This window comes from Fundulus heteroclitus, chromosome 12, assembly GCF_011125445.2.
Source record: "Fundulus heteroclitus isolate FHET01 chromosome 12, MU-UCD_Fhet_4.1, whole genome shotgun sequence".
In the NCBI taxonomy this organism is placed as follows: Eukaryota; Metazoa; Chordata; class Actinopteri; order Cyprinodontiformes; family Fundulidae; genus Fundulus; species Fundulus heteroclitus.
This window is the reverse complement of record NC_046372.1, coordinates 3,114,742-3,128,736: the sequence shown is the minus strand read 5'-3', so window position 1 is coordinate 3,128,736 and position 13,995 is coordinate 3,114,742. Positions and strand designations below refer to the sequence as shown.

General features: G+C 40.0%; 1 protein-coding gene across 2 annotated transcripts in view; it reads left to right on the top strand.

The window, feature by feature from the left end:
• The first annotated feature begins 9,961 nt into the window (after nt 1–9,961).
• Nucleotides 9,962–13,995, top strand: part of ank1a (ankyrin 1, erythrocytic a) — a 128,987-nt gene continuing 124,953 nt past the window's right edge. Inside the window, exon 1 of one of the 2 annotated variants that reach the window (XM_036143713.1) lies at nt 9,962–10,312. In XM_036143713.1, the coding sequence (XP_035999606.1) occupies nt 10,187–10,312 (126 nt within the window). In that variant the 5' untranslated portion in view covers nt 9,962–10,186. The remainder of the gene's footprint in view (nt 10,313–13,995) is intronic. The other variant, XM_036143716.1, reaches the window with a different exon arrangement.

Sequence of the window (13,995 nt, the reverse complement as noted above, 5' to 3'; positions counted from 1 at the left end):
CTTGCTCGCTGAGCAGAAGGCCGAGACGAGGATGTGGAGTTCTTTTACGATGAACCCAAAGATGCTGATTGGCTTCGAGGAGGAGCAGTTCAAAGCTGATTGGCTTGCGTTGGAGGCGGATGAGTCTCTGATGGAGGTAGGCAATAGAGTTTCTTCAGTCTGAATTTTCGCTTAAGCTGCATTTAAACTATTATTGAAATGTTAATTGTTTTAGTAATTCAATTCCCTTAATGAAAGACATCATATAGATTAATTATAGACAGACTGTTTTTAATCTCAGGAGGATTTTCCGCTTATAGCTCGAGAAAACACAAGATTTAAGATTGGAAATTTCCATTAGACCAATATTTTTTTAAATAAATAAATACGGGCTTCATCGAAAAGTATGTTTAATACCTGCTAAACAATTCTTATTTTCAAAAGTGCTTTTAAGCTGACAAGCATACCTCATCGGAACGCTTATTCCGATTTATTGAATATGACTGTACAACTTAGTTTTGCTTTCTTTGGGTTCGTCTGGTCCTCTCTGACATAACTCTTTTTTTTGCTCTGATTATCATATAACTAAAGACCACCGCTTTATATGTATATATATTTTTTTGTACAGAAATACAGAAATGCTCTGTTTTGACTGCATTTGAGGTTCAAAGGTATTTACAACTCACTACCAGCATTTTTTGACTTGTTTTGTAGCTTTTGCCTCTTACTTTTCTCCTCCAGACTCCTGCCTCATGAATTTAAACTTCTTGACTTTGGCAGTGACAGTGAGCTTCCATGTTTTGTATGGGTTGTCTGTCCTGTCTCTTTCCCCTTTACTGAGTTTCTGTGATTGTTTGTATGTGGTTCTGCCAGATCCCATACACTGGTTTCTGGGGGAGCAGTAGAGCGGCTAATGTGCAGATGGGTGCTGGCTATCACACTGAAGGGAGCTCAGGCAGCAACTTCGTGATTCTTTGTCCCCCTCAGGTCTCTCCAACCTGTCTTTTTTAAGTGCCAGGCTGGACCACCTGATGGGCTACAAAGCCACCTTTAGTGTTTCTATATAACAATCATTGTAATTAGCAGAAACCTCAATATTCACGTCAACTGAACAACTATTTATCAGTCTATCCATGCATTATCTATACTCGCTTAGCTGTCTGGGTGAGAGCTGGCACACACACCTTTGACAGGTCACCAGTCCATCACAGGACATTGCTCACACACACTCACACCAAAGGGTAATTCAATCTGAAAAACTCACAGAGAAAGAAATAGCAATTAGAAGGATTTTATTGACACAATATTTTAAGTCTTTGGCGCTCAGACCTCGGCAGGAACATTAATGCTGAATTATACTTTAATATGCATAAGTAGATGTATGAGAACAGGGATGTTCCCCCCCAGGTCTGAAACTGGTGGTGGAGTGGAGATAGAAGAAGTTTGTTCAGTACATATGGTGATCTGTTTAAGATAGATGTCCAACTTGATAAACACAGGTTTGCATGAACTGTCCATGATGAGCAAGCTTGAAGCGACTGTGGAGAGGAAAAACTCCCCTTTGGGAAGAAACCTCTGGCAGAACCGGGCCCAACATGGTGGTCTTCTGCCGGACCAATGACGAGGTGATAGGGAGTGCTGAAGACTGAAGGGAGAAAATACTCTGATGGGTTGAGGATGGAGGAACGTCTTGGAAGCTAGATGAACTCAGCTACGATGGTGGAGAAGGGGTTGGGGGTGGGTTGAATCGGACATCTGATTCGAAATCCAACATGCAATCCGTTTGCGCTTGCTGGTTAGCAGGCTGAGACGTGGATTTGAAGTTGCTTTTAAGATGAGCGCGGGATGCTGATTGGCTGCATGGAGGTGCGGTTCGTAGCTGATTGGCTCACATCAGAGGCGGATCGGACTTTGATTGAATGGAGGCAGGCGATGAGTTTGTTCGATTGAATTTGCGCTTCAGCTTCATTTGAGAGACCAATTAACCTAACAGTCATGTTGTTGGACTGTATAAAGTTTATTGTTTCACAAAAATCTATTTAGGTCTGATCTATTTTTTTGTTGCAAATATTCATTGAACTTCCCAGGATCTGCTGGAAAAAAAAAAAAACAAGGAAAATGGTAAATGCCCAGTTAAGATCCCAGAGGGCATAAGTGGTGACATAATGAGTGGAGCAATGTACTTTAAACCAGGGGCAACCACATTTTTTGGTGCTTGGGCCAAAATTGTCAAGTCAAAGGAGCTCAAAGGCCAAAAATTAACACAACATTTTTTTAAAACAAAAAAAAAAGTTTTTACCTGCTCTATAAAATATAATCATTTTAAATAAATACATAGGTAATTTTTTGTAGGAAATTAACTTGTAAATCATTGTAGATCCAAAATTAAAAGTTTTGCTCATTTGTTGTACTGCAGTTGGGGGGACCACCCAAAATCAGTACAGAAGCCACAAATGGCCCCTGGGCCGCACTTTGGACACGCCTGCTTTGAGCAATAGCCGAAGCGTCAGTCAGTCAAAGTGAGTGGAAGACTTCCTCAGACACAGAGGGTGTCTTCCAGATTTTTAGATAGCATAACCGGATGATTACACATGTAAACCTTTAAATCCAAAATTAGTGAAGCTTCGATCGAATGGATTTTTTGTCTATTTCCTTACTGATGTGTGAATTTAAATATCTGTTAATGGCAATACATATTGTCCAATCCTGACATTTATTAACTTCAATATTTAGTGTTGTTTTCATCAAATTTAAAGGGGCCACACAGGCACTGGCAGCTTTACTGCTGGAAGTTGCATAACCTTCTTGAATATTGTAATAACATTTAGAAGATGCCCAGTTGCAGAATTCTTTTAATAATCCTTTTATTGCAATATTAACGTTGTTATGCTACAGAGCTGCTAAATCTGGATACACTGTTTACACTAAGAAAGGGAGTAGAGATCAGAACCAGACTCTAGCTTTATAGATGGTAGCTTTATATGTTGGCAAATAGTATGAAAGAAAAGCTGCTACACCCAGTGACAAAATCCCTCCATACAAGCTTTTCTGGTGGCGGTGGTCGTCAATTATTTATGATCAGAGCCATAAAGGATCGTGTACATCAGAAAATGAGAGAAGTTGTACAAAACGGCTACGTTAAAAACAGTAGTTTGGTTAAAATAAAGTCCTGAACATTTAAATGTCACTTAAATAACTATATGTTTGGTTCTGGTTCTAGGAATGCAGAGTAGCCTTGAACCAGAAGACCTGAGTGGTCTGAAGGGTTGATACACTGATAACGTCTGTGATGTATTTAGGTGCTAAGCCATTTAAGGATTTATAGACTAACAGAATTATTTTAAAGTCTATTCTCTGAGATACAGGGAGCCAGTGTAAGGACTTTAGAACTGGGGTGATGTGCTCTACTTTCTTAGTATTAGTGAGGACGCGGGCAGCAGCGTTCTGGATCAGCTGCAGCTGTCTGATCCACTTTTTAGGCAGACCTGTGAAAACATTGTTGCAGTAATCTATTCTACTAAAGATAAACACATCATGGATTAGTTTTTTGAGATCCTGCTGAGACATTAGTCCTTTAAACCTGGAAATTTTCTTCAGGCGATAGAAAGCTGACTTCGTTATTCTGTTTAGATATTTTTGGAGGTTCAGGTCTGAGTCCATTGTTGAACCCAGATTTCTGAACTGAAGATGGCTGAAGCAGCCAAAGCTGTGTGTCATCATCATCGTCGTCGTCGTCGTCGTCGTCGTCGTCGTCATAGTTTATAATGTATGTGTACTGAGCTGTAAAAGACTCAACATACCGCCTCAACAGAGAAAACAGGCTTCTCTGTACATGGGAGACATTTTCTCTCTACAGCAAATGCCCAGGTTAATCTCAGGCCAAATAATTTCAATAGGTTCTGGCATTTGCTGTAAGAAAATCCAACTTTAAAATGTTTGCGTCAGCTCAGCAAGAGCAAAGCTTTAACAAAACTGATAAAATGGTATTAACTGTGCAGCAGATTCCTGCTGGTGATTCATTCTGACACATTCTCCAGGGGTTCAATATTGTGATGGATCTGTTGCCACAGAACTGTCAGCACCATCAGTATTTGTGTTTGTTTGTGTTATAGCTGGGCCACATGAGCAAGTGATTTGTGTGGTAGCATTGCAGACAGAAAGCAATATCACCGCTCTTATTTATTAGCATGCTGCAGTGTAGAGAAGCGCATCTGATCAGTGTGTTGGTTGAGCAGCAGAAATAAATGTGACGTGGAACATTCCCAAACCTTTTCTCTTTTTTAATGTCCTGCAAACCCTTTAATTTAGGGGTTTCCCGCTCAGCATTTATTGTCACTAATATCAGTCCCAGTCAGTAAGGATTTGACATTTTCTGATACCAAGTCTCAGTTCAATGCCTATTTAAAATTAGAAGAATTCATATTATGTAAGTGCTTTATATTCAATGCATTAAAGTGCAATACAATGTCCCACCACATTTCATCAGTATTACATGGTCTCCATAATTACTAGGATTGTGCAACAGTTAGTTTGCTTCATAGTCTCACATATTTTATCCCTTCATGAGTTTCTTACGGTCTGGTCCCGACAATCAGGCGCGTTTTAGCTGCCCCTTTCAACATGGGCTCTGCTATGGCAGTCAGCTGATGTTTCTCTCTCTCTCTCGCAAATGAGTCACGGTGCTGTATGTAGTGTGAAAAGCAGAACAACTACATCGACGCCCCTGGGTCCATCAGATTCCCCAGAGACGCACCTGGTTTGGAGATTACCACCACCTGCAGTGGCACCTTGATGACTGTTGCTTCCAGCTGTACTTCCGTCGTTCCAGAACCCATCATGAGGAACTGCTGCCCCATTGGGCGCGGATCTCCCTCCGGGACACCAACTACAGGTGTATTCGGTCAGTAAATCCATCACTGATCAAAAGAAATATAGCCTAATTGTACTGTCTAAATATGTGGTACATGAAAAACATTTTCGTGCTTAAATGAATTGACGAGGAGCATCCTTAACTTGACCCGAATTGACAGAAAAGTTAAGATTTTTGAACTGGAGTGAAATTTTGCTTTGTTCTATTTGTAATTTTGCTTTGCTGTATTCTTGCATCTACCATGCCATTTGCAGTTTTTCTTCGGTCTATTTGCCCATTTTGTGTCCTTGACATTGCGGGGCTTTACATGGGGATAACATGTAAATCACTTGCTCCAAATGTTTTCGGTTTGAACCTTAAATTAACGACTTCTTTAATTCCTAATGTGTTTTATCTAATCATATTTCAACCAATCAATCCAATAGGGGACACCAAACAAGAGTCAGCAGCAGAACAGACTGTTTGACATTGACAAGTTTTTTCATGTCTCTGCCATTCAACCCACAAAAACCTTCTATACAAATGATGCACCATTTAAAAGGAAATGAACATGCTTTCAAATATTGACAATAAGGCCAAGTCCACTCTGATGATATTTACTGAGTCCCTTTTGTAATTTGAAAATGAACACAGTGACCAATCCTTCTGTAATTTACTAGCGTCACCTATGTCTAATATGCCATTTTTATCATGAAATGTGAAATTGTTGCATCCTAAATAATTTTTGAGAGTTCAGTATTTTCTGGAAAAAACAGTGCTTGTTCATGGTCTGACAACTTTTAAGATCCAGATGACAATCACAACAATATGGGATTCCATTGGTGCCAAAAATAAATGTATGCATCTATGTAAGGTGCATATGAAACATGCCTATGTAATGTAGCTTGTCTAAGGCCTAGTCCACACGTAGTAGGATATCTGGGGAAAAACAAGACAATTTTATGCGGTTATGTCTCTCAGCCACACATAAACGGCATTATACACCCCTTAAAAGAAATGTTCCTAAAAACTCTGGCCAAAAACGCTCCAGTTTTGAGCCTGTGTGTTTATATGAAAAGACGGATATTGATGTCCAGAGCAACACTGTCTGTGACAAATATAGCTGGACTGTGTCACACATGTGTGACCATTGTTTATACATTTGGCCATACAGTGGACCTAAAATCTACATTACCTTGAGTTTCATTAACTATATTCTCATATGGTGGAGAAAAAAAGCTTAACTTCTTTGTATATCCACAACATCAAACCTCCTGGTGTCGTGATCCATTCCTAACAGGAAGTGGTTGTTTTGAAGGATTCTGATTGGCTGACATAAGTTTTAGTTTTGGTACACTGCCCCCTATGTGTCTGGCATTTTTTTAAAAAAATGCTCAGTGGCATATTTCTGCAGGTTGGTGTGGATGAAAACTTTTCTATAAAACCTCTGTGTGTTTGGTATTATTTTCAAAAACGGTGGCTATGTAGAGTGCAAATGTAGTGTGTTTATGTAATCTAACATGTCTTTGTGTTAGATTACATATGCATTGTGGTTATGTAGTGTAAAATGTCAATATTTCTATGTAAGGTGCACATATAATGTAGCTTGTCTATATTTCTATGTACAGTGCATATGTAGCGTGGTTTTGTAATCTAACATTTCATTGTGTCCATGTAAGGTGCATATGCAGTGTGCTTATGTATTGTAATGAGTCTATGAACTATACCTTCTGTGCTTTGTTGACCTACAGCAATTTTAAATGAAGAGCCATCCGCTAAACGTTTTTCGCTTTTCTACATCAAGATTTAAGATGAAGTTTAATTAATCTTCTCTTGTTTATACAACTGGAAATATTTGCTTTTCTTTTTGAGGAAAAAAAACGGCAACTCATTTTAGCGCAAAATTTAAAACATTACTGCCCAATAATTATAAGTAACATTCGTCTAGAAGAAATATTCAGGGTAATATGTAGCACCATGTGAATACTGGAATAAAATAAAAAAGAGCAAAGGAAAATAAAAATAAACTTTTATTTTCTAAAATATACCATTTTAAAAAGAAATAGAATCCAGTAACAAAACTATTCTCTCATAATATATAGCAAGGCTTTTCAGACTATTGAATAAATTAATAAATTTAAGTTTTGTTTTCTTTCTAGGTAATACATAAGTACACTGCATGTGCACCTTACATAGACAAGATATATTGGCACTAATGGAAACCCGTTTGTTGCCCATTCAAATGTCATTTACTTATTTATTTATTGTATGATTTTGAAACTTTTTAAAGTTGACTTATTTTAGGCAGCGATTGGAAAAAAACTATGTTTATAATCCATCTCTGTTGTTGTGGGAGCTTGAAACTGAAACTGAATCAGAGAAAGGGTCAGCATGCAGGGACAGCTGCTGAGGTGAATGATGAAGGGTGCTAGCCGGGCAGTTGTGAATGAAATTTAAGATGTTTACTCAAATCACATTAATTCTATGTGCATTCAAGTCACTTGTGTGAACCGCATTGTGGACATTACTGGATTAAAGGCAGAATCAGGAGCATGCTTAAACTAAGCTTTATCTTGTTTTGACCTGTATAAAAATGATTGGCTTATTTAATTTGAACTTTAATTTCTTGTTATAAAGGATAGTTGATGCTATGTCATTTTCATGTTACAAGTAGAACTATCACTAAATCAGAAAAATGTAAAATGTCGCTCTAAATTCACTGCTGGTAGTTATCAAAAATGCACCTGTTCATCGGGTAAAGTTAATAATATTCTCATTTTTAAACAGGCAGTTGAGTGTCACCATTGGTTGATACAATGACATGTTGCGTTACAAATAAAATTAAACCAACAAAAACCAAAATATAAATAAATTTCATCTTTTAAAGTCATTGTTTGTGATAAATTGTGCCACAATAATTTCATTTTCTTAACCATAGCAAGTTTCAAAACAGAGTGAGGCATATGTAGATTAGTTCAATGAGGAACCTGTCTGTACAATAGTTATTGAATCAAGTAATTACTCATGTAAGTTAAAGTAGATGTTTAAAGGAATCCACGATTAGTTGTAACAGTTGGCTTTATTTGAGAAATATCTATTTAGATGTAAAAATAATACAGTAAAAATACTGTAAGCTGTTTAGTTTTTATACATTTAAATATTGTTACACGGACGTCGCCATGTTGTTTATGCTGCTATGCATTCTGGGTAAATTATGTATACTAGGCATAGTCTAAATTTACACCAGCAAAACGCAATACGATAAAAAACAACTTAATATTAACCTTCCTGTGTTAACTCTGTAGGTTCCAGTCCAGTAGGGTGAAAAATATAACAAAGAATATACAATCTTTCAAGTAGTTATGAGTTTTTACGTATCACAAAAAGCAATTTTTAAGTTAATAGGAACATTGCAACAGATTTAGGCCAACATGTTCAACTAATCATGGAACCCTTTAACAACATGTTAAAATACACCAGAATGCAAGAAATGGCATCTAATTTTATTTTTTACCCCCCAGATCTCTTGCCAATGTGCCCCCCCCCCCCCCACACACACACACACCTACACTTATAAATGCTTCTGACACCCCTCCAATAAATGCTAGAAATCATTGCAAGTTTGAAGAAAAACAATCTCTTTGAAATATCAGAGTATAGTCTAGTATTTGTGTTTATTTTTATTGTATTAATGGGCACTCTTTAATTAAAAAGTAAATGACAAGAAACATAAGCCAGGGATAAAAACATATACGGGTCTAAGCACAAGCATTCACCAGCTTTATGGCTGTCAGTAAACAGGAGCACTCCAGAGCACATCACATGTGATGGCATGTGTGTGCAGGCCCTGTGTGCGTTAGTGCGTCTAAAGTATCTACGTAAACTATGTGTGTGATGTATAGTGAGCTGGGCGAGAGAGATGTAAAAGGATCGTTTTTGCCTGTGCCAGCAGTTTCAGAAGGAGGAGGATGGAGGGAGAAAAGAGGGATGAGAAGGGAGGGGAGGGAGGCAAAGAGAGCAGGAGAGACAGAGCAATACCAGTAAACAGGTGCCAGCTCCATTAGCACCTTTTTTTCCTATGCACTTGTTATTCTGGAGAGCTCACCTTTCTAGAAGTACTGTGTGTAGATATAAATAAATTATATATATATATATATATATATATATATATATATATATATATATATATATATATATATATATATATATATATATATATATATATATATATCCTACATTATCCACTTGATGTGTCATGGTTTGTATGGTTTAGGGAAACGACTGACGCAAAGCTTTGGTCATTATTACAACTTTCCAACAGATGTGAAGTAGCCAGTTATCGCTCCCCGCTTTGCTCTGAAAGAAACATGCACACTGCACCAACAGCCCTGCACGGGTACCAATCCTGTCTGCTGCTGCGCCAGGACATTAGTTAGGGAGGTGGAGAAGTGGTGGTGGGGGGGAGCACAGCAAGAGGGTGGGGAGTAAATGAGTAGCAGCAACGACCCCCCCCCCCCCCCCACACACACACACACACACACGCCCAAATGCATGTTTTAGAATGTCTTTAACAACCTAAGGTATTCTGGTGTGTGTGTGTGTGTGTGTGTGTGTGTGTGTGTGTGTGTGTGTGTGTGCAATTGGCTGGGGTGATGACGGGATCCCTGCACAGCCCAGTGAGCGATCCTACGCAGATGGACACACAGCAGGGTCTATGAGATACTGGGAAATTAAATACAGGAAAAGGAAACAAAATCAATGCAGCATGAGAAGGGAGAGCTGACTTTGATTTAAAGCTGCTCCTGCTATTTGCCAACTGTCAGTTCATCCCTTTGCAATCTTTGTTGATGGGGAGGGTGGCAGGAGGATCGAAGCCATTTTACAGCATGGAGGGGAAGAGATGTAGGAAAGGAAAGTAGCTATAAAAGAAGACAAACCTGTTTGCGCACTGTTATATACCCCCTCTGTCTTTGAATTAGTGAAGGAGGGGAGACCTGGGAGGAAACAAAACTGAGCATAGAAAGTGAGATAGGGAAGAGTGTGCAAGGGAGAGAGGGAGGGAGGGAGGGAGGGAGAGGAAGAGAGCTGCGCTGCAGTAGCATCCCACAGCAGACGGCTGAGGACCGCCGCTGTGTGTGTGTGACTGCACTGCTGAAGGGGAGGAGGAGGAGAAGGAGGCAGAGGGTGAGCACGCTCACAGACTCTGCAGGGCCACAGAGGAACAACAGTCAGCAGCAGCGCTAGTGTTGGCCCGCATCAGGTAGGAGACCCAGTGCCCGTCCCCTCCGCAAGACCGTCGTTGCAAGATCTGGACACCCCAGCAGAGCAGACACCGGCACCAACAACAACAACTCCACCATGGCACAAGCGGCCAAACATCTCCGCAAGAACAAGGATTTAGAAGCCCAGTTGGAGAAGGAGGAGAAAGAGAAGGAGGAGGAGAGGCTGAGAAAGAGGAGTCGCTCCAGGGATAAAAAGCGCAAGGTACTGGGACCATTCACAGGTGGGGGGCCAGGCAGGGGTGGGGTGACGGGAGGGAGGGAGGGGGGGATGGAGGGAGGGGTGGCAAGAAGGGTTGAGACGACCCTCCTGCTTTCTCTGTCATGCTATGTCAGGGGGTGCCAGGGCACACATGGGAACCCTGCTCTGAGTGCGTTTCCACTGTGTGTACGCTGAAACACATGTATGTCCTGTGCATACAGACACGAGGAAATGGTAGAACACACTGCATGCCGTCCTACTCCTGACTGCTTTATCGACTGTCCTCTCTCAGCTGTCTCAGTATGTTTTCTACCCTCTTCTCTTTCTTTGTCTTCACATTGCAGTATGAATTATTCTTCCAGCAGGACAGTAAGCTTGCTTTGACTCTGCAACAGACCCCCCCCCCCCTCTCTCTCACAGTTTTTTTTTTTTTTCCTCCTCGGTGAGGAATTGTAATGACTGCAGAGCAATAACCTGCAGGCTTCTGTCTGACTGAGAAGTGCCGGGCACAGCCGAACAACTGGCAAGGTTCGTTGTAGCAATAAATCTCGCCTCTCACATCATCGGCTCTGCTCCTTTCCTCTGGACGCTCGCTGCTTTTCACTGAAACTCATTAATGAAAATGAGTCATCCACCGACTGTGTATTGGTGGCAAAACCGGTCGTCGGTAAGCGAGTCCAGCCATCCTGTGAGTGTGCTGTGTGCCAGGCTCGCTGTAAACCAATCCGACGCTGATGCAGTGGAGACAGCTTTATGGACAGACACACAGTACAGCTTCTTCTTTCCTAAAGGGGGGAGGCTGGGCTCAAAGGCCACTTTAAGGACTTTATCAGGTGTATTTGAGCAAAATCTTTCATGTAAAAGTCAAAAAGGAAAAGTCTCATTGGTTAGTTAGACCTATGGATTTCTGTTATAGATTTCCTTCTATATGACTGTGTTTATTTTCTAATGGAAACTAGTCACCACAGTGACACACATGCCATCAGTCTCCCTCTGACTTTTGTAAGCCAATGAGTCCCAGGTTGTGCTTCCATTGTGTTTTTTTTTTCTCCTCCTTCCTATTCTTTGAAAAGGAAGCCCTCATCAACCTTTTATTTCTGGAAACCAGTGCAGAGATGACTGTGTGTGTGCATATTGCATGCGTGAGAGAGTGCGCTTTGAGCAAATCTGGAAGACGAGGTTCAAGAAGGGCAAGCCTGCTGCTCTTACAGTATGAATGAGGGTGCGATGGGAGTGCTGTGGAGGGTGCAAAGGCAGCCCAACTTTAACTTAGAGTGTATGGTATTTGATTTGAACATCTCTTATCTCTTACGTAACCGTGCAGTCTGAGTCTGGGAAAAGCACCCCCCCCCCCCTTCAGCTCTTCTTCATGAGCTCTCCTTCTCTCCTTTTTTTAACACTGGCTTATAGCCATTCCTGGTTTCTGGAGCAGATCTTAATACTGGAGGGATTCTTTCTGTCACTCATTGTTTCGTTCCCGACGCCTTCGGCTGCTTCTGCAGGCTTTAATTCACACTCTGGATAACTGTTCTGTCTGTTTATCGCCTGGCTGCCAGAAGACCAGTGCTGTTCTCCATATTCACACCTGTTCTGTTTGGTAGGTTGGTCTTTGCTATTGATCTCTACTTCATGAAGGTCCCTGTCAACAGCTTTCCAGTAGACATCGATTAAAACTGTACTGGCGACAGAAATGTTTAAATTGTGCCGTTTCAATTAGGGCTACCACAGTCATGTCAGCAAATTAGGATTTGCCATTTAATCTTCGGTTGTGTCAAAAGAAACGTTTACATATCGGTGTCTTGTATTTTTTCAATCTATCTCTGGAAAAGAAAGTGATTTAATTATTGGCAAACACCAACAAATGAACTTGTTTTTCTTATTAATATATATAAAAATTGTTTATGCTAACCAAGAAAAAAGTTAGGGACCACACCCTCTAAAACAAAGTCTCCTCCCTTCTTGTAGCCATATACTACCCCACTCCTCACTTTCAGCTCTGAGATGTTTGATGGGTTTCTTACATAAACACGGTTGGTTCGAGTCATCCCACTGAATCTGAACGAGATCTTTGACTCTGCCACATCATGAATTTCCACTTTGTTAGTTCTCAGCCATTTCTGAAGCAAAACATCCCCAAACCATAACACTTTCACCTCCATGCTTCACAACAGGGATGCTGTGGTTGGTAAACACCAAATGTTTCCTGTTCTGGTGTCCACGTAATTCAATTTTAGACTCATCTGTCCAAATCACAATATGCCAGATGTGTTTATTTTTGTTTAGGTAACTCTAGTAACAGTAACAAGAGCCTGCTGTAGGTTCTTTAATGGTATTTTAGGGTTTTTTGAACTCCTTTTAGCATCATGCTCTCTGCTCTCCATGTGAACCTCAACTTGCAGTTGTTTGGTATTTATTCCACTTTAATTGTTTTTTTGTTTTTTTTGTAAACAGAATGACCAATTTCTTTTAAAATCTCTTTAACTCCCCTACCAGAGTCATAAGGAGTTACAGGCTTATTTATGAAAGTCCCAGACAGCTCTTTCAGTCTCACCATGATGCTCTCTTTGCCAGTCAAGAGCACACCAAGCTAAATGTCTGAGGTTTAAACAGGGAAATCCTCCAAAATGCCAACCATGTGCGTCGCATGTGATATAGCTGTGTGTAATTTTAGATGTTTTAAGTATAGGCAAAAAAAGGCTTTTTCTTCGGAGATATTACTTGCTACAGCAAAAGTAGTGATGTAACTTAAAAAAAATATTTTAAGTATATTATATACAGCACCTGCACACACATAGAGGATCCCTGCTGGTTATTACTGGTTAATACTGCCTTATACTCAGCATTTTTCTCCATTTGTTTGCAAAAAATCAGACCTGTGCTATGAGACATTTTATCCCAAACTAGGAATTGTGTCATATAAATTAACTGCATTTGTTAAAAGTCTATTTCTTATGAGGTGTTTTTGGTTTTAGCTGCAGGGAATAATTTTTTTCTTTTAGGTTCAACGAGCAGCAATTATTGCCTCTACTTATCTTAACTTGCTTTTAAGAATCAAAAGCCTAATTTATTTTCAATTGATGTCTTTTAAGTTTTGAAGACATAACTTTTCCCTACTCTCTGCATGTGGCAAAAATGCATTGGTCTTCCATATGACTGTTTAGGGCCTATGAGCACATAAATCTTTGTCCCCAAACAAATAAAACCAACAAATCCTCATCAATGGGTAAAAGTAGCGTTTTAATTGGCTTCATGTTGTTATGGCACTGTAGAGTACAGGTCCGATGCTGACCAGTGGATAATGTCCTCAAATTACTTTTATTGATGAGTTTGCTCCTCCTGAAAAATTAGCATTGTCAGGATGTGAACAACGCCCATATTGTCCCAGTCAGCACCCACTTTTACCTTTTTTTTTTTGCATGTGCTTTTGTGTCCAGCAGCTTTGATGTTTCAGGGATTACCTTGTGACAGTGACCACGAAGAGGTGCTTTGTTGCGATCTCAGTCTTTAGCCAGCATGATGGATCAAAATGGGAACGACACCTGCAATTTTAGATGCTCATATGTAACCATAGGATATGTGAACAACTTCATCTCTTTATTTGTGAATTCAGCTACTGCTTTTTCATTATGTCTTTGACTTAATTTTATTAGCTAATTATCTAAAGTGTACTTGATTGTTTTCAGATA